The sequence below is a fragment of the Manis javanica genome, chromosome 4 (assembly GCF_040802235.1).
Source record: "Manis javanica isolate MJ-LG chromosome 4, MJ_LKY, whole genome shotgun sequence".
NCBI classification, from domain to species: domain Eukaryota; kingdom Metazoa; phylum Chordata; class Mammalia; order Pholidota; family Manidae; genus Manis; species Manis javanica.
The window spans coordinates 55,083,183-55,109,411 of NC_133159.1; the positions used below are offsets into that span (position 1 = coordinate 55,083,183).

Consider the following 26,229-nt stretch of genomic DNA (forward strand, 5'->3'; position numbering starts at 1 on the left):
AACAAATTTGACTGAATCTATACTGTTGGAACTCAACCAAGAATTAGGAGAAGTGCAAGTTGTAGCGCTCCAAAATCTTACAACTACAGACTATCTACTGTTAAAAGGACATATGGGATGTGAACAGTTCCCAGGAATGGGTTGTTTTAATTTGTCTGATTTCTCTCAGACTGTTCAAGTACAGTTGGACAATATCCATCATATCATAGACAAATTTTCACAAATGCCTAGGGTGCCTAATTGGTTTTCTTGGCTTCTCTGGAGATGGTAATTATAGATCTGCTTTGGTTATGTAACTGTATTCCTATTATGTTAATGTGTGTGCGCAATTTAATTAGTAGTTTAAAACCTATACATGCTTAAGTTACTCTACAAGAAGATATATCAAAGAAGTAATCAATCCTCCCATATTTTCTTCCTGTAAAGTCTGCTACCTCTATAGCTTTTCTTCTTCCTTCCTAATTACAACCCTTAAATAGAATTAGTGCCTCATATGGAATTTACCGAGTATCATAATTCCTCCAAGTGGTAAAGATACCTCAAGACAAATGCTGGGCATAGAAACCACAGGGCATAAATCTGCAAAGATGTAAAAAGCTAACCTTTAAACAATATGGCTTCTCTCTCACCAACTTTACATCTCCCTGTATGGCCCTGGAAGATGACTGGTTAGCCAGAGACGGGTAAGATTCCTCAAGGGAGGAACAACCTAAGACAGGCACAGTCGCAGGGGAGCCATCAGGTGAGAAATTGGGGATCAACAGAGGTGAGGCTTAGAACCTCACCCCTCCTGTTTTGAGATAAATCTTCTGCATCCGTGGACGTTTTAATGCCCTTGTCTAGCTTGGATTAACAGATAGTCTATAGGCACACACCTGATCATCTACATTACCCCTCTTACAGCACTAAACTATGTTTTCTACCTTTATCTTGCATCTACCTACCACTTCAGCATTTTATTAAAAATAATAATAATAATAAAGGGAGAAATGTGGGATCCACATATAAATCAAGTATAAAAATCAAACGAATATTCATATTTGACCTGATTGTTTATAGTTCATAATGCGTGATCAAAACCGAAAGTTTCTGTGATGACTGCCCTTGTACTTTTCAGCATGTAAGAACTTATTCACTATGTAAGAATTTGTTCACCATGTAACAACTTGTTCGTTATGCTTCAGCAGATTGGAGACTGACGAGAATTAGGCTTGGGGTGGATTAATGATTGTGCATTGAGCATTGACTCCCCTATACTGAATTTTATTGTTAACAACCGTTTGATCAATAAATATGAGAGATGCCCTCTAAAAAAAGAAAAAAAAAACAGAATAATGCTTAAAGGGGAGGTAGGCAGCTTCAGTCTACCCTGGTTGCTTTACATTTTTTCCTAGCATAAGTGTCACCTTAGGCAATTTCTTTTTTTTTAAATTAAGGTATCATTGATATACACTCCTGTTTCGTGAGGTCTGCTCTGTTCTGCAGGTGTGTGTAGTCTGGCACAGCCTTCTTTCCTGCTGCTCTTTTAGGATCAGTTGTATTAACTATATTTTCATATTATATGTGGTTTTGGGAATTGTCTGTCTCACCTCTCATGCTGCCATCTTTAATCCCAGCTCCTAACCTTAGGCAATTTCCTTAGGTAATTTTCTCATTTGTAAAGCCAGAGATAATATTCATAAATCTCTTTTTTTTGGTAGTTTTATGACAGTAAATAAGATGATGCATACACATAAAGCATAATGCCTAAAATAGTAGGTGTGCAATAAATGTTAGCTACAAGTGTTCTGTGATACCGCAAAATAAATGTGGTTCAAAACAAAAAAAAAAAGTAACTTATGTTTTACTTATTATACAAGTAATATATACTAATTCAAGAAAATTCAGAAAGATAGGAAAATAAATCATCCAGATTGTTAAAATTTTGGTATTTTTTTAAGTACAAGCTTCAAAAAACACCATTTTTTTCATTTAACATGTTATTAATAAACATTCACAAGTTATTACATATTTTTTGTTTTTGACTGATTTTTTTGTTTCCAATTAAGAAATTTAATATATAAATGTAATTAACACATAACCATAAGTTAAATAATATAAAGTAAATGTTTTTATAATCACAACTCAAGTAAAAAATTAGAACATTGATATCACCTCCAGGAGGACTTAGAATAGGCTTGCACCAACTTGTAAGAACCAATCATTATACTTTCAGCAATTCTGTGAGCCAATTGTTAAATATAGTAATTTTTCAAAATTACTTTATATGAACTTACAATTAATCACATTAAAAGCAAAGATAATATAATAAGTACTCAAGATTCATCACTTTCTAAGTATGTTATTAAATTTTACTATTATCTAAACTAGCAGTTATTTATATCTATTGTATCTGTACGGTGAGAATACTGAATAATATGCTACTTAAGCATCTCTTCTCAATTTTCCATTCAAAAATTTCATGTTGATAGCTTGAAATCTGCTGTACGGAAAGTATTTGCACCTGGATATTGGCAAGTGCTACAAATCAGGGCTTTCCTAACCACAGAGTAGGTAGTTCAACATTTACCAGCACACCACTACTTATGCCTACCCCTAGCTTCCAGATACTCCAGTTCAATTGACGTGGAATGAGATTTAAGTATCAGAATTTTTAAGAGGTATACCAGATCATGTTAGCATGCATTCAAAACTGAGAACACTGCTTTCTCTAAAAGAGCTGCTAGGTGGATAGAAGTAGAATTGTTTAGATGTGATTTACTTGACACTAAGTTTGTTCATTTATTGATGATTAGTAGTCCATTGCATTAGTATATCATATCTTATTTATCCATTTTGCTTTAATGGATATTGAATTGTTTCCAGTTTGGGGCCATCATGCACACTATTTCTATACACCTTTATGTGGAAGTACCCTGGTTTACATTAGAATGCACTTCTGTAGGGGATATATAGATGTGGAATTGATGGCTCAACTTGATTAGATAAATAAAACTGTTTTCCAAATTGGCTGTAAAAATTTTCATGACTACCAGTATTGTGTAACAGTTGCTGTTACTCCATATTCTCAACAACAAGCCCTGTCAGATTTATAAATTAAAGCCAGTCTGATATAAATATATAGGTATTTCCTTTTGATTTTAATTTCTGTAAATTACTAACTTCTATAAATTTCTGAGATTCTTTTCCTTTACTTATTCCCATTTTGACTTCCCTTTTTGGAGCACAATGTCCCATTCAAGTTCTTTGCACACTTTATTATTGATATTTCTTATTAATAATGGAGTTCATTAAATATTCCAAATATAAATCCTTTCAGTTTTATGTATTGCAGTGCCTTCTTGGACTCTGTGACTTCATTTTGTTTGTGGTATCTTAGCCTTGATGAAGTCAAATTTGTTGTGTGTTTCTTATGGTGTATGTTTTAGATATCTCATTCAAGAAACCATTCCCAAACCTGAAGTTATGAAGATATTTTTCTGTGTTGCTTTTCATGTTTAGATCTGTAATATACCTGAATTTAGTATATAGAAGCCAATAGATTTTTATTCCATATGAATACCCAGTTGTCTCAATAATAATTTTTGAAAATTCTGTCATTTCTTGTTACTGTGTAGTGCACATTTATTATAAACCACATTTATATGTGGTTGAGTCACTTACAGCATGTTTACCCCTTTGCTAATGTTATACTTCTTATTAGACTTGGTATCTGTTAGAGCAAGTCTTTCCACAAAGTTCTTGTTCAAGAGTATCTTGGCAATTCTTAGGCTTTAGCAGTTTAATATAAATTTAGAATTATTTTGACAAGTTCCTCAAAAAAATATAGTGAACAAAACCTGAGAATTTTTATTGAAATTGCAAATAGTCTATTAGTCAAAATTTGTGCATTAATTGATATGCTTACAATATTGACTCTTGCTATGCATAAACATGGTCTATCTCTCCATTTACATGGGTCTGATTTAATGTTTCCCAATAAAATTTTATAGGTTTATAACTATGGGTATGTACATATTTGATTTATTTATCCACAAGTACTTGATACATTTTACTGCTGTTATAAATGGTATCATTCAAAAATAAGTAAATTTGGAACCATTTGTTGCTGATGTATATATGTATGTACACAAATGCTTTTTGTTTTTTAAATATGATAACCAGTAACTTTGCTAAGCTCCCTTATTAATTTGATAATTTTCAATAGGTGATTTTTCATTTCTTCCTTTCCAATTTTTATACTGTTTATTTTTTGCATACTCAGCTGGTTAGGTCTTCCAAGACTGTTAAATAGATCCTTCTTAGAAATGCTTCACCATTAAATATGATCATTACTGCACGATTTTATAGATACCCTAAATCAGTTAAGGAAGTTCCTTGTGTTTCCCAGTTTCATAAGAATCTTTTTAGTCATGAGTACTTAATCCTACCATATTTTCTATCTATATTGAGATGATCATTAGCTCTTTTCCATTAAGCTGGTAATGTGGCAAATAATAATGATGGATTTTTAAATGTTAAGCCAATCTCATTTCCTTGGTATACACTCAACTTCCTCATGATGTATTATTTCTATTTATTATTACTGATTTTTTCTAATATTTTATTGAGGACTTATTATATTTCTTATAAGGCTTATAATATTTCTTTATCATACTGTTGTAGTCAAATTTTGATACCAAAGTAATTGTAGCCTCATGAAATGAGAGTTTTGGAGTATATCCACTTTTCTTGTTCTGTTTTCATCCACATATGTTTGGCATATATCACTAGTGAAATCATCTGGGCCTGGAATTGTCTTTGAAGGTTTTTCATATCTTTAACAGCTACTAATTTTCTATTTACATTTGTCTCTTAGTAAAATTAAGTTTTTAAAAGAAATTTTCCATTTTATCTTAATTTAAAAAATTTTCAATATTTAAAATTAACATGTACCATATGCACTAATTATCTTTTTAAAATATCTTTAAAGTGTACAATTCAGTGGTTTTTAGTATATCCACAGATATGTGCAATCATCACCACAGTTAATTTTAGAAACATTTTTTTCACCTCAAGAAGAAACTCTGTATGACCCCCTAACCGTTGCTTCCCTTCCCAGCCCTAGACCATCCCTAATGTATTTCATGTCCCTATTCTGTACATTCATATGAGCGGATTCATGTAGTATGTGGTATTTTGTGACTGGCTTGTTTCACTTCAGCACAAGTGTTTCAAGATTCATCCATGTTGTAGCATGCATCATATGTCATTCCTTTTTATGGCTGAATACTGCTCTATTGTGTGGCTATACCGAGTTTAGTTTAGCCATTTGTCCACTGACAGACATTTGTGTTGTTTCCATCTTTTGGCTACTATGAATAATGTTGCTATAAATATTCATGTGCAAGTTTCTCTTTGGAAATATATCTTAATTTCTCTTGGGTATATACCACTAGGAATGGAATTGCTGGGTCATATGATAACACTGTATTTAGCCTTTGGAGGAATGTTTCCCAAAGCGGCAGAACCATTTTATATTCCCATCAACAGTGTATGAGGGTTCTAATTTTTTCACATCTTCATCAAATTTTGTTGTTACATGACTTTTCGATTCTAGCTATCCTAGTGAGTGTGAAGTATCTTATTGTGGTTTTGATTTACACTTCTCTGATGACTAATGATACTATTTCTCACCCACTTTTTGACCATTTGTATATCTTCTTTGGAGAAATTAGTATTCAAATCCTTTGCTCAAGTTTTAATTGGGTTATTTGCCTTTTTATTATTGAGTTGTAAGCGTTCTCTATATATCCCATATACAAATCCCTTAACAAAAACATGGTTTACAAATATTTTCTCCTATTCTGAGGATTGACTTTTCAATTTCCTGATTATGGCCTTCAAAGCACAAGCTATTTTTTTAAATTTGGGCTGTTTCCAATTTATTGCTATTATAAAAGAGTGCTGATATGAACATTCTTTTCTTTAAAAATTTTTTTAACCTTTTTATCCCCTTTACCCATTTCTCTTATCCTCTACCCCCTGCCTCTGGCAACCACCAATTTGTTCTCAGTATCTATGAGTTTGGTTTTTGTTGTTTTTAAATTCCATATAGGAGTAATCATGTCATTTGTCTTTCTCTGTTGAATTTAACTTAGCAGAACGCCCTCAAAGTTCAGCCATGTTGTTGCAAATGGCAAGATTTCATTCTTTTTTATAGCTGAAAAATATATTATATATATATTATTATACATAAGATACATACTATATATATCATACCCTGCTTATCCATTCAGCAACTGATGGTTAGATTATTTCCATATCTTGGTTATTATAAATGGTCTTGGTACCATGATCAGAAAACAGTTGACCATAGACATATAGGTTTATTTCTGGACTTTCAATTCTATTCCACTGATCTCTATGTCTATCCTTGTGCCAGTACCTTAGTATCTTGATTATTGCTGCTTTGTAGTAAATTTTGATATTGGAAAGTGTGAGTCTGCCTACTTTATTTTTCTTTTTCAGTATTGTTTTGGCTATTCTGGGTTCCCTGCAATTTTAGAATCAATCAGTTTGTACAAAGTTAGCTGAGATTGTGATAAAGATTGTGTTGATTCTATAGATTAGATTGGGTAGTATCACCATCTTAACAATGTTAAGTCTTCCAATCTATGAATTTGGGATGTTTTCCTTTTTTTTTAACTTTTAACTTCATCCAATAATGCTTTAGTTTCCAGAGCATAAGATTTCACTTCTCTTATTAATTTCTAAGTATTATATTATTTTGATATTATTGTGAAAGGAATTGCTTTCTTAATACAATTTTCAAATTGTTTGTTCAAATTTTCAAATTGTATAAAAATACTATTTATTTGTATATTATGCACCCTGCGAACTAATAAATTAAAAAAGCTTATTCATTAACATAGCTTATGTATTAATGTTAATAGTTTTTTAGTCAATTTCTTCAGAGTTTCTATATACATTATGTCATCTGTAAATATAGTTCTACTTCCTTTCCAATCTAGATGCCTTTGATTTATTTTTCTTACCTAATTTTCCTGACTAGAACCTCTATTACAATGTTGAACATAAGTGGCAAAAAGGATATTTCTGATCTCAGAGGTAAAGAATCCAGTCTTTCATGGTTAAGTATGATGTTAGTGGATTTTTCATTAACGTCCTATCAGGTTGAGGAAATTCCTTTCCATTCCTAGTTTAAGTGCTCATCATGAAAGGATGGTGGAGTTTGACAAATGCGTTTTCTTTGAAATAATCAAATGATTTTTGCTTTTTATTCTACTGATATGATGTATTACACTAATTTAGTTTCAGATGTTAAACTACTTTACATCCTGGGAATCGACTTAGTTATTGTTATGGTCTGAATTGTCTCCCTGCTCCCCAAATTCATTTGCTGAAACTCTAATCCCCAGTACTTCTAAATGTGACTGTATTCAGTGATAGGGCCATTAAAGAGATAATTAAGTTAAAATTAGGCTATTGGGGTGGGCCCTAATCCAATCTGACTAGTGTCTTTAAAGGAAGAGTAGATTAGTGTAAAGATACAGCAGGGATGAAAACACACAAAGAAAACACCCCACAAGCACAAAGAAAGAAGTTGACCATGTGCAAGTGAAGGAAAGATGCCTCAGAAATAACCACACATGCCAACACCTTGATATTGGACATATGGCCACCAAAACTAATACATTTCTGTTGTGTAAGCCACTGAATCTATATTTTGTTAAAGCAGCCTTAGAAAATTAACAGAGTCACAGTATGTGAATCTTCTTATATGTTGCTAGATTTGGTTGGCTTAAATTTTGTTGAGGACGTTTGCATCTGTATTCATAAGAGATATTGGTCTGTAGTTTTCTTTTCTTATGAAAACTTTGGTTTTGATGTCAGGGTAATATTGGCCTTGTAGAACAAGTTGGGAAGTGTTCCCTCTTCTATTTTTTTTGGAAGTGTTTGTGAAGAATTGGTATTAGTTAAATGTAAGGCAGGATTCAATGTAGAGTTATCTAGCCCAGGGATTTTCATTGTATTTTTTTTGTATGTATATAAGTATGTATGTATTTGCCTACCTCCCTACCAATTTATTTATTACTGATTTAACCTCTTCCCTTTGTACAGGTGTACTCAGGTTGCCTATTTCTTCATGAGTCAGTTCCTCTGGCAGTTTCGTTCTTTGTAGGAATGTATCCATTTCATGCATGTTATCTAATTTGTTGGCATTCAACTGGTCATAGTATTCCTTTATAATCCTTTTTATTTCTATAAGGTTAGTAATAATGTATCCTTTTTCATTTCTGATCTTAGTACTTTCAGTCTTTATTTTTTTCTCTCTTGGTCATATTAGCTGAAGGTTTGTTGGTTTTGTTGCTTTCCAAGGAATCAGCTCTTCGTTTGTTTGACTTTTTCTATTGTTTTTCTATTAGCATTTCATTAATTTCTGCTCTAATCTGTATTATTTTCATCCTGCTTAGTTTGTTGTTTGCTTTTTTCCAGTTTCTTGAGGTGGAAGGTTAGGTCACTGATTCTAGAGTTTCCTTTTTTCTAATGTAGACATTTACATATATAAATTTCCCTCTAAGCACCACTTTGGCTGAATCCCATAAGCTTTGGTATATTGGGGTCTTAATAATCAATCATCTCAAGATAATTTCTGATTTCTCCTTTGACCATTAGTTAATTAAGAGTATGTCAGCTAATTTACATATATTTTTGAGTTCCCCAAATTTTTCCTTATTATTAATTTTTTATTTCATTCTATTTTGATTAGAGAACATAATTTGTAATAATTTTACCCTTGTAATTTGTTGGGGTTAGTTTTCCAGCCTTACATATGGTCTATCCTACAGAATGTTCCAGGTGCACTTAAGAATATATATTCTGTTGCATATTGGGTATTGTGTTTTCTAGATGCTGTTAGTTTTGGTTGGTTTACAGTGTTCAAGTCTTCTATTTTCTGGTTGAATTTCTATGTAGTTGAAAATAGGACTGAAGTCTCCAATTATTATTAAATTGTCTATTTCTTCATTGCTGTTAGTTTTTGTTTCTTATATTTTAGTGCTTCATTATTGTTGCATATATGTGTGTAATTTTATATATCTTCCTGCTGGATTGACACTTTCATCATTATAAAATGTCTCCATCTCCAGTAACATTTTTTGTTGTTGTTCTAACATCTATTTTGTCTCATATCATTACAGTGACTTCTGCTTTATTGTGGTTGGTGTTTTCATAACATATCCTTTACTAACTTCTTAAGCCAGCTTCTTTGTATTTTTGAAACTAATGTGTGTCTCCTTTAGACAGTATATCACTGGATCCTTTTTTTTCATCCAGTCTGACAATCTATGCCCCATACATTTAGTGTTCTAATTGATATAGTTGGATTTATATCTGCCATTTTGTCCACATGTTTCATGTCATTAGTGCCCTCTTTTCCTTTATTACTTTCTTCTGCACTGTGTGAATATTTTCTAATGTAGTATTTTAATTTTGATAATGTGGTCTTTACTACATTTTGAAGTTTTCCTAAATGTTTGTTCTGAGGGTCATGTTAGTTTCCTAGGGCTTCTTTAACAAAGTACCACAGACAGTGACTTAAAACAATAGAAATTTATTGTCTCATAGTTCTGGAGGTTGGAAGTCTGAAATCAAGGTGTTAGTAGGGGCATGTATTCTGAATACACTAGGGAAGGTTCTTTTCCTTTCTACTTTGGATGGCTGTTATCTTTTTCTTACCTAATTTCTCTGGCTAGGATACCCATGACTATGTTGAACAAATGTGGTGAAAGTAAGCATCCTTGTCTTGTTCCTGATCTTAGGGGAAAAGCTTAGTCTTTTATCATTGAATCTAATGCTACCTGTAGGTTTTTCAGAATATCATGAATGGATACTGAATTTGTGTCAAGTGCTTTTTGTTTATCTGTTGTGATGATTTTATATTTTTTTTTGTTTTTCAGTCTTACTTAATATAGCAAGTAGTATTGATTTTTAAATATTGGAACAACCTTGTATGGGTTATCCTCACTTGTTCATAATGCATTATTACTTTTACATATTATTGCTAATACTATGTAATATGTATGTATTGTATATATGTATATATACAATATATATGTATATATACAATATATACTTAATGCATATAATGTGTATATAATTGTTGGATTGAATGATGGTGTATCCCCAAAATTCAAACTGGTAGTATTGGGAGGTAGAAAGCTTGAGAGGTAATTAGGTCATGAAGGTGGAGACCTCATGAACAGGATTAGTGCCTTCATAAGAGGGCCAGCTAAATTCTCTGACATGCGAGGATACAGTGAAAAGTTGGCAGTCTGGAAGAGGGTCCTCACCAGAACCTGACCATGATGGCACCCTAATACTAGATTTACAGCCTCCGTAATTGTGAGAACTAAATTTGTTTAGAAGCCACCCAGTCTATGATGCTTTGTTATAGTACCTGAGCTATAATAATTCATGTAATATAGACACAAATATGTAGCACTAATTTATTAAAATATACTGTAATTCTTCCCATTTTTTGGCTATTATAAATAAAGCTGCTATGAACATTCATGTACTAGTTTTTATATAACCATATACATTCTTTCCTCTTGAGTAAATATGTACAAATGGAATGGGTGGGAATATAACAGGTAAATATTTAACATTTAATGAACTGCCAGATGGTTTTTCATTTTCCATTCTAACCAGCAGTATAAGAGTTCTAGTTCTTCCACTTAATTGTCAACATTTGGTATGGTCGACCTTTTACTTTAAGCCATTCTAATAGGTGCACAGCAGTATCTCATGGTTTTAATTTGCACTTCCCTAAGAAATAATGCTGATCTTTTGATCAGCATTTGCCATCTTTGTATAAACTTCAGTGAAATGTTTGTTTAAATGTGTTGCTAATTTTTAAAATTAGGTTATCTCAGTATTTTGTTGAGGGTTGTTATATATTTTGGGTATGAGTACTTTATCAGACAGATACTTGGCAAGTAACTTTTCCCAATGCATGGCTTTTCTTTCCATTCTGCTGGCAGTGTCTTGCTAACAAATGAAGCCCAATTTACCAATTTTATCTTTAATGGACTGCCATGGGTATCCTATCTAAAAAAACATTGCCAAGCCCATTCAGATTCATATATTACATATTTTCCTGTATACATATTATACTTTGATTAAAAAATTTAAAATGCCAATCCTTATTGATGTTTTCTAATGAGATAAAATAACAATTTTATGAAAATTCATATTTTCTAGAGTACACTGCAAAGAAGAGTGGATGACAGCTGTACTATCTATACTGTAGCTGGATTAGCTATAACTAATGTTATAACCAACTAGTTCTTAAAAGCATGAGTAGACTTTCCTCATTCCATTCTAATATTCTCATTACCTATAATGAGTTATAACTGCCAACTGCCAACATTATGCTATAAAATATATTATTAGGTAAAGACTCCAACAAAATCAACATATCAATATAATGTGAGTAATTATTTCAAAGTAGCCTATTTTCTACCTTTAAGATTTCAATCAAGTTCTTCACAGTATCAATTTCAAATAAACTCAGAATTCTAAAGAATATTACCTGTGTAGCTGTCCTTGGGGTAGGAATATTCATTTTTTCTGTTTTCATGTCAGGTAGAATCAGTGTGTTTTTTGACATTGCCATTCTGCTTTGGTTTGCACCAAGGTATCCTTTCGCTTGAGCTCCCTTTGCTTGGTTAGCAGAACTAATTGACCTCCTCATCTGTGTGCTATGTCAGGAAAAGAGCATAACAGAAAATTTACAATTGATGAAAAATTAACCAACAATAAAAAATCAGAATTTCATTTAGAAACATACAAACAAGAAATAGTAATAGTTACTTGAGAGCTTATTATGTATAAGCATAGTTCTAGGATGTTTACATGCATTATGTCACTTTTTCCTCATAATAACTCTGAGGTTGATATTTTATATCATATCATAAAGACTCAAAGGGATACATTCTTATTAAACTTGAAATTTGAACCCAGGCAGTCAGATCCAAAGTCTACACTGATAGTTCTGGGTCCATTTCCTTAATTGTAAGATGGGGATAATAATAGTACCCAATTCATAGGTTATTATGAGCATTAAATGGATTGATTTATATATTATGGTTAGGAAGTGCCTGGAACACAGTAAAAGCAAATGAGTGTAGAGTGCAGTTTTATAGGCAGATTGAAGCATGAGTAATAAAACTTGGGAAAGAGAATCATGTTCCTGCTTGAACTATGACATAATAACTTTTAATAAGAAGTTATAATCAAAATGTTTGTATTGTTCAACTCTATTATTACCTTCAAGCCCCTGATTCTACAATGTTTTACTCCCTTATCCACCTCTCTCATGTAATCTCTTCTCTGTTGAGGTTAAGATTAACTAATATAATCCATACTTAATTATCATAATAGTCACTCCTTACATTCTCACCCTCCATTCCCTTCTTTAAATTCACTGCACTTGCTGGTAAAACCAACACCTTGATTAATTCCAATTATCTTCTTACTTTGAGCCTCTACTTGTGCAGTAACCAAATTTCTAACTTGATGCTTTAATATCTACCTTACACATATAGACCCAACATGCCTTGCTTTGTACAACCTGATCTCACATCACTTTGAAGAAGAGAAAACCATTTTGAAAACCACTTTGCCTGAAAAACAGAATCATAATACAAAAGGTTATATAGCTGTACATTCTTTAGTTTCCTGAAGCAGGGACCTAATTTGTTTTGTTCACTCTTGTATATTCAGTATCGACCAGTGACTGGAAAATATAGGCTTTAATTGGTATCTGTAGAATGAATACCTGATGATCCCTCCTATAAAAAAAGAGGCAAATGCCATTAAACATGCTACACTACATAAATCTCATTTGCAATAACTAAGCAGGAGAGGGAAAGTAGTAGTTTAAAAAAAAGTTTCTGTATTAGTCCATACTTACTTAATGGGATAAAGCTAATTCCAATCTAAACCTAACCAATTTCTTCCATTCATTCAACATTTATAAAACACTTACTATACATAAAGCTCTGTACTACATACTAGCAGGGATACAATATAAATCAGATTTGGGCCCTAAAGAGTTTACAATCTAATAAAAGAGATAAAACATGTATATAATGCAAATACAAAACTGTTTGCTTGAAAAGAGAAGATGAAATGAGAGTTGCAGTACAGATTAATTTGGGTGAGATGTGACATCTGTGTTACCTGTATTTAGCCTTGACTGTAGGTTAAATTCAAAAGTGTATGGGGTGTGTATGTATATGTGTGTTTGTGTTCACTACAGGTGGAGATGGCAGAGAGTGGGAGGAGATGGGGTACTGGAGGACAGGAAATGCACCCTGAACAGAGATAACTGAGAACAAATGAAGGCAGAAAAGCATATGGTATACACAGGGAATCCTAAATGATACAATTAGATGTGTGAAGAAAATAAAGTTAAGCTTTGAAAAAACAAAATAGCTGGGTGAAGTTCCTGTGATTTATTACATAAGAGAGTACCTCTGAAGGTTTTTGGTCAGAAGAATAGAGAAACCAAAACTATGTTTCAGAAATATTTAGCTGTATACAGAATGCACTAGAAACAAGACCACTGAGATGCTATGGAATACTCCATGTGAGATGTAATCGAGGGTTAACCTGGGGTGGCAAATGTAGAAATAAATGTAAGATATACAGCATATATTAAGCATGTCTTTTTATTTTGCGTTTTGATGCTTTGACATTTAAGGAGTTGCTGACCAGTCCTACCCATCTCAAGGCTAATCAATTCTTACATAATGAGGGACTCTACACCACTACCACCCATATGCAAACCAACCAATCCAGAGCCCATATCCCAAAACATATGCTTTATCTAGCTTTCACAGATATCTGCTTTCTGGGCTACTATCCACTTTCCTAATCACCCCAAGGACAGGAACCAGATGTACAGATAGTCTGTTTGCCCAGAGCCTTTTGAAATCATTCAAACGAGCCAACTGCAAACCTGCTTATTATGCTTTGCCTGTTCTCCCCATCAAAACCACCATAAAGGTTCTTGCCCATGTTTTCCCCTTGTTGTTTATTTCTGACCAGTGCTTCTCCAGTGGCCCCTGTGTGGAGTGGCATGCCATGTCTCCTGTTTGAAGGGAATTGTATTAAAAAAATTGTTCCTTCATGATAGGCATTTTCATGCGTATGTGTCTTGCTACAACTGATTAAAACATATCGTGGGTATCCTTAAAACATATTAGATATAGAACTGACAGGGCTTAGTAACTGATAAACATAATGCCATCTAAAATTTAAATTTTAAAGAACTTCCATCTAATTTTAATTCAATTCTTGTAATAATTTGTGAGATATTTAATAGCTATGCTTTATAAGTGAGAAAACTTAAACTCAAAAGAAGTCAATTTCAATGCCCAAATTCATCCAATAACTCACAGGCTATGTGTTCTTGAGTAAGTTTCTTAATCTGTTTCTCTCCTTATAAGTAAGTGAAGATTATAATAGTATCCACCTCATAGAGTTAGGGTAATGATTAAATTACTCTTAATAAGAATACACAAAATAAGTTAAATTGTAGACACTTCAATTTGAGATATCAGAGTGATATTGTGGTGAAGCTGTCAGATAGTAGTTGAAAATGTAAGAGTAAACTGAATTTCAAGAAACAGATGTAAGAGCTGGAAATTCAGTTGAGAATATTTGCACAGAGATGATAATAAATGAATTGGGCCCCAAAATAAAAACTAAGGACACAAAGAGAAGGTAATAGGGCCAAGGAAAGAAACTGGAGGTAGAAAGAAAGAAGAACCAAAAAAGAAGGATTTAATCAGGAATAAGTGACTCAGTAAAGTTCAGGGTTAAGGAGGGGATATCAGTATGGTCAAATGCCACAGAGAGGTATAAAAGTAAAAAAGTCCATTACATTTGGTGACATTTGAAACCTTTAGGTTATTCATCATTGACCTTTGAGTAGTTTCCATACAGCAATGGTGACAACAGATTGCAGGGGTTAGAGAATGAACACAGAGGCTTATGGTTTCTGGTCTAGCATATAAAGACCATGAAAGTTATCAGTCCTGTCCTCACAAGAAAGACTGAGCAAACTGAGAAGCAACCGATCTTCTTAGATCCATCACAGAATTGAGGTTCAGGCAAACAACCAACCAGAAAGTTGGAGAGGCAGGAAAAAACAGAATCACAACTTACTGGGAGGAAAAACTGTCAATGGAGCCACAAATGGGAGGAAAACTTAAAGGGTAACTGATTAATTATTAGGGATAAATGTATACTAATTTGAGAGGTAAAAACTCTTTGGGGTCCAGCCTTAGGGAAATCCCGCATGTTGTGAGTTTCATTTCTATGAGACCCACCAGGCTCTTAGGATGAAGATCTGAGAAAAACTCCCTGATAGTTTCAGCAGGGGGACAGGAAGCAAACATTATGACATATACTCACAAAGTTTGGTTCTTCTTATCAAAGGCCTGTCATCAAGGAAAACTATTTTACCAGAGCCTAACCAACATGGAGGGAGGGCAACACCCAACTCCAAGTCCCTCTAGCCTTCTAGTTCCATCTTAAGAGAAAAAAAAAAATCTGAGAAGCACTTAGGAAAGTCACAACCCAGGGACAAAGGCGCACTAAAAGACTAAGACCAAATCATAGGATTATGGAACACTTCCTCCCTCCCATCACATCAACAGAACACCTGTCTAAAGACAGAGGTTGCAGTAGGAAGAAATGGAAAAAACAATCATGACCAATATGCTAAGAATTCTAATAGAAAATGTAAGAACAGATGAAAACTCTTAAGAAAGAATCAAAAGGAAATGAACACACAAAGAATGACTTTAAGAAGTCTCTAAGGAAACCTAAAAACATAGGAAACAAAAACAAGGACACTAGAAGAAAATGAAGCCTCAGAAACTTATAGCTACAGCAAATGATAAACATAGCCTAATTCCTAGCCAGATAAACATAAAACTTCACACTAAAGGCTTACTTACCTCAGTTCATTTTACCTGATTCAACCTGTTCAGCTTTCAACAAAAAAATTACAGGGCATACCAAAGGGCAAAAAACAGTCTAAAGAAACATTAGAGCCATATTAAGATACAGCAGAGATTTTGGAATCGTCAAACTGGGAATTTACAATCTGGTTAATATTCTAAGGACTGTAATAGAAAATGTAAGAACAGATGAAAACTCTTAAGAAATAATGAAAAGGAAATGAATGAACATGTAAGGAAGTAGAATAACAAAACTAAGCAGAGAATTGGGATAAGGCATTGAAGGAGTTAGTAGTTATTTTTACCACAGTAGGAGATTGCACAAGATTGTTCAGCCAATGGGAAAGATTCACTATAGGAAAAATTGGAGTGAGAAAGTAGAGTGATAAATACATGTTTCATAAGATCCCTTCTAAGATCAGGATTAATTCCTAAAAGGAATTAGATGAGAAATAACATATTAGGGCAAACCAATGGTTGTAAACTTTAGTGCCTGTGAAATTGTTTTAATTGCATACAATTAAAAAGTTAAAAAGTTAAAGTCATACTACTTCCCATTTCCCATATCATTTCCCTAACAGGTTATCTCCTTTTAATTTGTCATTATTTAAGAAATTCCCAAGAGAACATAACATTACCTCAGCTACTACTATGAGAGTTGCATGACTTAGAAAGTTTACATGAATTTAACTTAATTTTCCTTTGAGATTTCCATGCCCACAAGTTAAATAATCAGAAAAGAACAATAATCTGTGTTATGGAAGTACATATTCATTCATTTGTTAAGTTAGCAAGCATTTATTGAGCACTTTCTTCATGCTAGGCACTATCAGTGAACAAAACTCTCTGACCTCAAGGAGTACCATAGCTTGGGTGAATGCAGATTAACAACAAGTATATAATATACCAATTAAGATTAGTTTTATGGAGAAATATAATGCAAGGTTGAGGGATTGGAACTGTTGGGAAGATGAAGTAGTATTATTTTATGTAGGGTGGGATAAGGTGACATCTTAAGGAAATGAGTTAGTCATGAGATTATCTGGGGGTACAATATTCCAAAGAACAGCAAATGCACAAGTTTTAAAGTAGGAGAACAATGAGCTTGATATTATGGAACATTATGGAATTAATTTAGAAGGAAGAGCCCCAAGATGAGATTCTTTGAGGCCCTGTAAGGCTGTGAGCTTTTACTCTGAGTGAAATGGAAAAAATCTGCAGGGGGTTTTGAGAAAGGCCATTTAAGTGGTAACTGTACTGTGACAATGACTTGCATCGGAGCAGTCGTCTTGATTTATTTTGCAGGTAGAAATAGTAGAATCTGCTGAGGGAGTGGGGTTTTAGAGAAGTCAAGGGTAACTCCAAGGTTTTTTGCTGAGTAACTAGAAGAGCGGAAATTGCTATTTACTGAAATGGGAAAGAATGCAGAGCAGAAGGGAGAGGGAATTAAGTTCAGTTTTGGATATGAATTTTGAGATACCCATTACGTTCTTTTTTAAGTCTGTTTTCTTGGGAGAGGTGTTAGCTAGAGACATAAATTTGTGAATCATTAGTATTTAGATGATTTTTAAAGGCATATGACAATAGTGGAGCAGTTTAAAGACTAACTCGAGCAACATTCCAATATTTGGATATGGGAGAGATGAGGAATTATCATCAAAGTATTCTGAAAGGGAGTAGCCATAAACTGAAATAGGAGTGATGTCTCAGAAACCAAATGTAGTAACTCAAAACTCAAGAAGGGATAAATGAGACCTATGCTAAGTACCAAACTGACAAATAGCCATTCCATTTGGCAGATCGGCTACTGTTGACCCTCACAAAAGCTATTTTGGTGTAGTAGGCTAGACAAAAATCTGAGTACCATATTCACTGGAGAATGTAATTTTCTCTCCCAAGAACTCTGAACAAGTTCTGCTAAAGAGGGAGTATCTGAGATGGAAATTGGAGGGCTGTTAAAGGTTTGAGAAGAGATAACAAAAGTGGTCTGGAAGAGTTAAAGCATGAATGCGTTACAAAACTTAGTGGAATTGCTGGGCAACTCTAAGGTACCATTTCAAGTTATAAACGGGACAAGTCTACAGAGCTGTATGCTTTTCCCCAGCATCTCGTCTGTCACTGGAACAGCAGAATGTTCTAAGCAGGGATGAGCTTTAAGGCAGGGTGGTAGGAGGAGGCAGAAAAAAACCTGTATTACAGAGCACAAAGTATTTCATGTTCAGTCTGGTGGCTCACAGAAGAGAGGATCGGACATTTGGGCACAGCACGGAGGCAACAGACTGCAGACAGAAAAAAACCCCAGGAGTGATAGAAGGTTAGTTCTAAACAAACTAAGTCTTTTCCTCACAGACCGAGCACAGCAGGAGTTTGAAAAATTTTGCATTAGGCCAAGGAAGGAGACACTGCCGCCTGGGAGCTTTGAGGGGTGCTGACGGAACCCAGATGCAGTAAGGGATAGGCCGTAGAAGGGCTCTCTCCGGGACACAGGGCGATGACTAAGGTTTTAGAGCTGGAACTTACAACCCGAGGTTCGGCTGCTTGCGGCTGTTAACCGGAGAGATGGGCATGGTGGCGACCGACTGGGGAGTGGTCACCACCCGCTACCCTGGCTGCTTCTGGAGTCCCTGTGCCTCAGACCCCGTCGTCAGCGGCTCCGGCGCGGAGGGAAGAGAATGTTTGCGGGCGTCATGGACACGGAGGAGCCCGGCTCAACAAGCGGCCGCGCGGTTGGTTGGCGGCTGGGGGCCGAGGAGGGGGGCGGAGACGGAGGGGAGGGCAGAGGGTTGGTGGAGCAAGAGGAAGCTCCGGACGACGACTAAAGAAGGAGGCGGGCGGCCCGGGCCCCAGGCCCCTCCCAGGCTCTGAGTCTCCCCGGCTGCAGGCGGATGGATGGGGCTTCTTCAGGCGGTGGTGGCAGCACTGAAGGTGGCGGCAGCGGCAGCGGCTGTAAGTGCAGTCTCCACAAACCACCCGTCTCCCCTAGTCCTGTTAGGGATGAGGGGCTCCTGAGGTGTCCTCGGTCCCCTTTCTTTCCTTCCCCTCCCCCACCTCAGAGGACCGCCCGGAAGACCCCTAACTTCCGGGGAGGGGCTGCGAGAGAATGCTCCCAGCTCGCTTCCCCTCCCGGAGTGCGCCGGCCACGCAAGGCGCATGCGTAGCCCGTCTCCAACGCCGACCGGTTCGGAGCCGGATCTTTTGCTCTGGCGGTAGCGGCGGCGCCGCCGTTCTGCCGCGGCGGCTGGGAGTCCGCTGCGGTGTGAGTTCGCCTCAACCTGTTCGCTTCCGACCCTTTCTGCTGTCGGCCCCTGAATTCCCTTGGGGTGGTGCTAAGCTGACCACCCACTGTGGCTCCCCCTCTTTTCCCCTGTGTCTCTGGGTTCTGTCGTAGTCTGTGGGAGGCTCCTACTCGCCTTGTAGCCGGATGCTGGGCAAACCGGCCCTTTCCGGGAACTTGTGGAAGGGTATAGAGACTTGTAAGAGGGCGTTATTGTGAGGGAGGGAGGTTCTCCATCCCGTGGATATAGATGCCTCCCGCACCTTTGAATGGCCTTGTTCTTTCAGTTTTTAGGGGAAAGATATTTGGCCTAGAGTCCATCTCTCTTTTTTTTTTTCTTTCTTTTTTTTGCTGTGTGACCTTAGCCGAGTAACTACCCTTATCGTGGGCCCCAGTCATCCCTAGCAGCGCACCCTCTCCCGCCCCCAACACCAAAATTCTTGGTTTTGCAGAAAAGCTTATGCAGTTACTGGACTGGTGGGTCTGTTGAGGCCGCTTAGCTGAGATTACCCTGAGTTGACTGAACCTTCTTTTTTCAACCCTGGGAAAAATGAAGCGACCTATTAATTGGGTCGCTTTTATTCCTTTACCGTTGGTTACAAATTGTATGACCCAAGGTTCGTTAATGGTTTCCCAAATTGTCATAGGAACCTTGTCCTAATTCCTGGCCATCTTTTTAAGATTTAGAGGCTGCGTGCAGGGTGAGCTTGTGGTATCATCGTCTCTGGTCTCATTACTACTGAAGCTCTCTTTCCTTTGATCCAGATGGTGTGGTGGCCCGATTCTCCCAGTGCCTGGCAGAGTTTCGGACGTGGTTAAGAACCAACTGGTTGAGGTTCAATGCAGACAAGACGGATGTGATGCTGGTAGGCAGATTAAGGGAGGGAAAAGCCAACTCCCTCAAGTAATATAAATATTACATTACTCTTCTTAAATATGTTCCAGAGTTTGAGAATTGCTGATGGACCAATAATTTCCAGTGTTTGGGTGACGTAAAAGTAATGTCAGCAACGTAAGAACTATAAAAATAGCTGTTAGTGATAATCTGATAAAGTGAGGCCACTGGATAAAACTTTTTATGTAAGAATTTTGAAATGAAAAAACCAAAACTGTTCTTTGAAGAACCGAAGGGTTATATGTTTTGGGGTGATGTTAATAATAAAAATCAAACTAATGATGCTGATGGCTGCATAGATGTGGGGCTACCAAATGTAATGCTGATCTGTAACCCGCATTCTGCCAACTAAAGTAAGGTAAATTCCCAACTTATCTAAAATGTCGTTTTAAAAAAATAGGTGAAGTGTTTTGGTGTGTAGGTATTTTCTACCAAATTACTAATTATCCGTAAATTTTTACCTGCATATCATATGTAGGCTGTCACTTCTAAATAAAAATTTTAGGATATAGTTTACAAAATAATCTCAGAAGGGACTCATGGACTCTGAAAATTATGAGATAAAGAATTTGTTCTTTGATTTTGACTATGCTGTATTAATCTCCTTCAGTCAAACAGCCCTAAAGTCTATAAATTGTTACAAGTGTTTTCTTGGTGCATCTTGAGAGGTACCTTTTTGAGTTGCATATATTTATAGTATAGATATATATTAATTTGAATCAGGTGTTCGTATTGAATAAAAGGTTGTATTTCTTAGGCATATGTAAATTGCCAAAGTTTATTTATTGTTTAGTTTAAGGTAATGGTTTAAGTAAAATTATGACCTTAAAATGCTTTTAACAGCAAAATACTCTGAGGGTGTGTATTATAGCCTGTATAAAATTGTTTAATTTTTTAATGGAGCATTCAGTAAATTGCTTGAAAATAATTTCCCAATATAATAGATTTGAGGAGCTTAATGTGGTAAATGTTAATGTTAGTTTGCTGGAAAATAAAGAAGCCTTTAGGTGGGGATTGGGACCTAAAGAGGCATTTATTCAGGCTTTGTATAGTGATTTTTTTGTTTTGCTACATTAGTCACAAATCTCATAAAAATTGGAGTTAACCACACTTTTGCTTAACTTTAAACATTTTACTAAACAATCCTAACAGAATTACCATTTGGGTATCACATTAATAAACATTATAAACTGTAATAATTTTAAATAAGATATAGGAAATGGTGCATTTTTCATTCCTTTAACTCTGATGTCCCGTTTTTAGCTCTTGTAGTATCGGTAGGCTTTAAAGATTTATTTTTTGTTAACCCAAGTGTATAAATAATTGACTTTGCATTTGAGTACAAAGAAGACATCTTGAATTAATTCAAAGTGCTGAAGAACTCAGGGTAATGGATGGAAGTAACAAGAAGGTAGATTCTGGTTTAATGAGAGAAATGTCCCAAACATTAGGGCTTTCTTTGAAAAGACAGTCTTTTCATGAGAACAGTGAGTTAAAAGGTAGGCAGAAAAGCCTGCTGGTAGGGAAACAAAATGAGGGATTCCTACTTAGCCAGGGTAGAAATTGACTAAGACCTCTAAGATCCCACCCAACACTTAGATTCTATGGGTAATGAATAGTTAATTTTTATTTATTTGATGCTGAAGAGGTAAGCAGAAGTTCTGAGAAACACTTCTCTTAAGGTGGCTCCTAAAATTTTTAAAGATCAGTATATCACTAGAAAAAAATGGGAGAAGAATTATATTGACTGCAGTGGTAATTTGTAACAGTGATTACAGTGATGACTTGAAATATTGGAGCTGTTTATTTTTACTTTTAGAAAATTTGAACCTAAAAAGAAAAATTGATACACAATATTTTAAAAAGTCACTTATCCGTAAGATGGATACCTGTGCAATTATGTCTCAGACCTTGATGTTCTTGACAGTTTCAGAATTCATTCAGTTTAAGGGATGGAGATTCCCAGCTTTATAACACAATTGGAATTTTTTTTTTTGAGGTTTAACTGAAGAGTCAGTGATTAAATGGGCATAAGCAAGCATATTATTCCTGTACTTTGCATTTTGACAACACTTTGTATTTCCTATTGGTAACCAGTTAAATTTCTTATATTAACTCTTGTATTTTAAATGAAAAATCCTTCTTTATTCTCATGGTGTTATAAAGCCTGAGTTTCTACCTCTAGGCCCCTTATTATTTTTATCTTTACCCACCTCAAGTCATGCACATCCATTGTTCTTTGCCTTCAGCTGTTTACATAAAGCGTTTCAGTGAAAACTCTTTGAATATGAACTTTTAAAAAAACTCACTGTTAGTTTGACTGACCAAAGGACTAAGGTAATTCAACAGGGTAACTCTTAGAAACTATGCTAAAATATTTATTTTCCCAAGGAATCCTGTAAAACACTTTGATATACGTATCCTAAAAAATAAAATGAAAATACTGTACAATACAGTTGATGGTAAAAATTGTTTGTAGATTTGGGAACCTTAAAGTTTTCCTTTCTCTTCTTTCCCTTGCTTTTCTTTCAGTAGAAAATGTGCATCAGATGTTTATGTTTAATTGGTTTACAGACTGTCTGTGGACTCTTTTCCTGTCAAATTACCAGGTAATGTCCTTTCACTTAGCAGCTACTTCATATACCTGTAAATGCACAAATTATTGGACATAAGAATTTCAAGTTAATGTTGAGTATTTGGAAATAGGAAATTGCTTAATAGAGTCTAGAATTTTAAGGGAATACAAATAACAGCCTTCCCCGTGTTGCATTTTAAGTATTAGGAAACTGTATATGTGTACATTTATGCAATATATTATAGCACTGGCATCACATTATTTGGGGAATGGTTAATTTTCATATTTAACTGATTGATTTTGATGTCATTTTTGAAATTGCATTAAGAGGAACTCTTGAACATTTGTGGAAATAGGGACTTTTTGAAATACGACTTTTTAACTCCTGTTTTAGTGAAATATGTTACTATGTGTTTTAACATCACCTTTGCATAGTAATAGAAGTGAAACGTGTTTTATTTTGCAATCATATTGGCTCTAGCAATCTTCAGAATTGGCATCAAGGCCTGTTGGCAGTGCATCTAGGTCACTGCATTAAAATAAACTTTCAGATTCCTGGCATTGCAAATAAGCAGGGTCTCCCTCCGTGCAGTCAAGGCAGAGATTATTTATATCCATCAAAGAGTAGCGTTTCAGTATTTCATCGTGGAAATGTTTTCTCTAGTTGTGCAAAATTGGACCGTTGCACAATTGCGTTGCTACTGGCATCTCAGAAAGTGAGGAAAAAGCAAGAATGCAGATGACTTAACACAGTCCCTTTTCCTCATCCTTCCTCTAACCTCCAAGTTACTGGGATAATGGGATTTTATATTTCCTCGGGAATCAACCGAGAAAGAAATCTTTGTCAAAGGATAACCGCTTTCAAAGCGGGCTGCTCGCCGTTGCATCTCAGCAGCACCCGTTTTCCAGCAAATGCACTTCAAGAAAGGCCTACATGTGAAATACAACGTATTTTTTCTCTGCGGCGTGAATGCTGGACAGGGCTCCCGTGGCACCTTCCGTGACCTCTCAAGTCCCGAGAGACCGCTCCCGCGACCGTAGTTGCGGATCCGCTAGGGCAGGGGAGGTGCCCGGCGCGGAGGCCCGCCTCTCTCCACACCCACCTTGACTCCGCCCCCTCCGCGCTCCTCCTGGGAAGAGCTGCCGCGGAGCCGCGCGCGCCCTTGCTCCCGCCCGCGCGCGCCGGCCTTTTCCCTCTTGTCCAGCTCTGCCGGGGCGCCGCGAGGGGGCGGAGTGGGGTGTGGTGGGCGCGCTCGGGCGGCTCCTGCGCGTTCCCGCCGAAGCAGCGGCGGAGACGGCGGCTGCGGCGGTTGGTGTCCCGTTGCCGAGTCTCACATCCGGGTTCTGGCCGTGACCCAGCTGCGGCCACCGCGGAGATGTGACCCGTCAGTACGGCAAAAATGGCGGAGGTAAGGGAGCGAGCTCCCCCTCCCAAACCTGGAGCCGGGCGACCCCGGCCCCGGGCCGGCGAGGAGGGGAGTGGGCCTGGCTAGGAGAGGCCCAGCCCTGCTGGCGCCGCTGCCCACCTGTTGTCCGGAACAGGCCGCGTTCTGGGCAGCAGCTTTCCTGAAACTTAGTTGGGATGGGTCCGGAGGTAGGAGAAAGCGGAGGCGTAGTTGTACTTTGGGGGCAGTTTGAAGGGTCAAGTGCTGCGTAGTAGTACGTGCGGAGAGGGGCGAGGGGGAGGTGGCGCCCGCCGGGCTGGGGCGCCGTGGCGCAACTTGGTCGGTGCCGGGGGCCGAGAGAGGAGCTGTTGCTTCCTCCTCTTGCGAAGTTTCTTCCCTCCCTAACCGAGATGCTGTTGCGCCCTTCCGCGTCACCCCCACCCTTTGCTACTGACATGCAGTCCGTTGGTGGGGAAAACGTAAGGCAGGACGGCCTTTGGTTAACTAATTTTCCCGACGGTGATAAAATGAGCGTAGATAAATGAACATTGTCTTTTCGTAGTCCAGCCCTCTAGATTAAGGAAGTCCTCCCGTTTCTCCCAACCGTTCCATGCCTAACCCCTACCCGCGCGCGCCCAAGGTAGAATCTCTTTTTCTCTACATTTCAAAAGAGTTGCTTTCTACCTCCCCACCCACCTTCCTTCACTGTCCACGCGTTACTCCTAGCACCACACCACCAAATCAAGGCTATCCTTGGCTTCTTTTCTCGTCTAGTCCCCCCCACCACACTTGGGGAATAATTTTTTCTTTTTGCTCTTTTTCTAGTAAACGAGTTCCCAGAGTGCCCTGTCTTCGGTGGTAATTGTTTTACATTTTGGGGCCTCAAATCGATGAGCAGCCAACCCGTGTTAAATATTAATTCGAACTTGGTATATGCTGCTGAATATTTAAATTTTTGCCTCTGACCTCAACCTTTAAACATTTGTTTTAACTTTTTTACCCTCGGAGAAATTTATTTATTCTTTATCCCCTGGAGTTCAAGAGGTGATATGTTTGGACTTATTAGTAAGTCTTCTTTGAGTAGAGCCACCCTAAATGATTGATTGGCATTTCTTTTGTGTGATTTTCATTTTCATGGTCTCAGGGGTACCCAAGACAGATGCAGGAATTAGGTAATTTTATTTACCATCAAGTCTTCAATTTTCCTTTTCATTATATGCTAAATGAAGTCAATGATAAGTACATTTGTCAGCATCATAATACCCTTTTTAAACCTTGGTATACAGAAGCATGGTTAGATTTTGGAAAAATACTAATTCAGAGGCCTTTATATGTACCTGCTGAGGGACCCAAAAGTTAACTCTTTTCTGAAGTGGATCTTAGGGTGCCCCTTCTGCTTGCCTTATGGAACTGGCTTTATTTAGTATTTACTATTTATTCTAGAGTGTTTGCTGTTAAAGGAGGAAGATCTCTTACTAGCAGGACTGCTTGCTGCTAATACTATTTTTTAAAAACTTGATATTTCTGATTTAAAACGAAATTTAGGTCTTAGATATATGTCCATTTCTTTTGCTCTTTGTGGTTAAAGAATTGTATTTCATGTGAGTTGGAGGAAACAGCACTTTGTATTTGATTTAGATGCAACTGTATTTATTCCACTGGGCTGAAAGAATTTCAGTTCTGGTGTGGTTCTTATATGTTTCTTCCCTTGTGTGTAAGAGAGGGTGGGGGTTGTATGTAGCTAGATTACATGTATTTTGTCAAAATAATCTTCAGGGGATCCCCTTTCAGTGAATGCCCATTATACAATGCAGCAATGTGCTCTAATGGTGTAGTTTCTTCACTTGGTGGTGCTGCTAGCAATGGTTTGAGCTCTTAAGTTCTGTAATCATATTTTAAGGGAAGATAATTATTGAAGGAAAGTAGCTTAGTGTATGAAAATACAGTGAAATGTAAGTTTAAAAAACTTCATCCAAAAACTTTTGCCAGCACACTGAAAAAGTGCCAGCACACTTGAAAACTTAATAGGTTGGTGAAAGTATGTTAACATTTTACTT

At 36.6% G+C, this 26,229-nt stretch overlaps 2 protein-coding genes across 17 annotated transcripts in view; one reads left to right on the plus strand and one right to left on the minus strand.

The window, feature by feature from the left end:
- DNAI4 (dynein axonemal intermediate chain 4) overlaps window positions 1–18,745 on the minus strand; it is a 106,180-nt gene extending 87,435 nt beyond the window's left edge. For 5 of the 7 annotated variants that reach the window (XM_037024271.2, XM_037024269.2, XM_037024268.2 and 2 more), the window contains exons 1-2: window positions 18,564–18,745; window positions 11,600–11,768 (exon numbers count right to left, since the gene is read on the minus strand). In XM_037024271.2, the coding sequence (XP_036880166.2) occupies window positions 11,600–11,768; window positions 18,564–18,610 (216 nt within the window). In that variant the 5' untranslated portion in view covers window positions 18,611–18,745. Of the gene's footprint in view, window positions 1–11,599; window positions 11,769–18,563 lie in introns of those variants that run through there. The other 2 variants (XM_037024270.2, XM_073234106.1) reach the window with 2 other exon arrangements.
- Window positions 18,746–18,786: 41 nt separating this feature from the next.
- Window positions 18,787–26,229, plus strand: part of MIER1 (MIER1 transcriptional regulator) — a 55,979-nt gene continuing 48,536 nt past the window's right edge. The window contains exons 1-3 of one of the 10 annotated variants that reach the window (XM_037024274.2): window positions 18,787–18,989; window positions 20,083–20,183; window positions 22,748–22,821. In XM_037024274.2, coding sequence (XP_036880169.2) covers window positions 18,929–18,989; window positions 20,083–20,183; window positions 22,748–22,821 — 236 coding nt within the window. In that variant the 5' untranslated portion in view covers window positions 18,787–18,928. Of the gene's footprint in view, window positions 18,990–19,179; window positions 19,300–20,082; window positions 20,184–22,744; window positions 22,822–23,910; window positions 24,197–26,229 lie in introns of those variants that run through there. The other 9 variants (XM_073234108.1, XM_017664957.3, XM_017664950.3 and 6 more) reach the window with 9 other exon arrangements.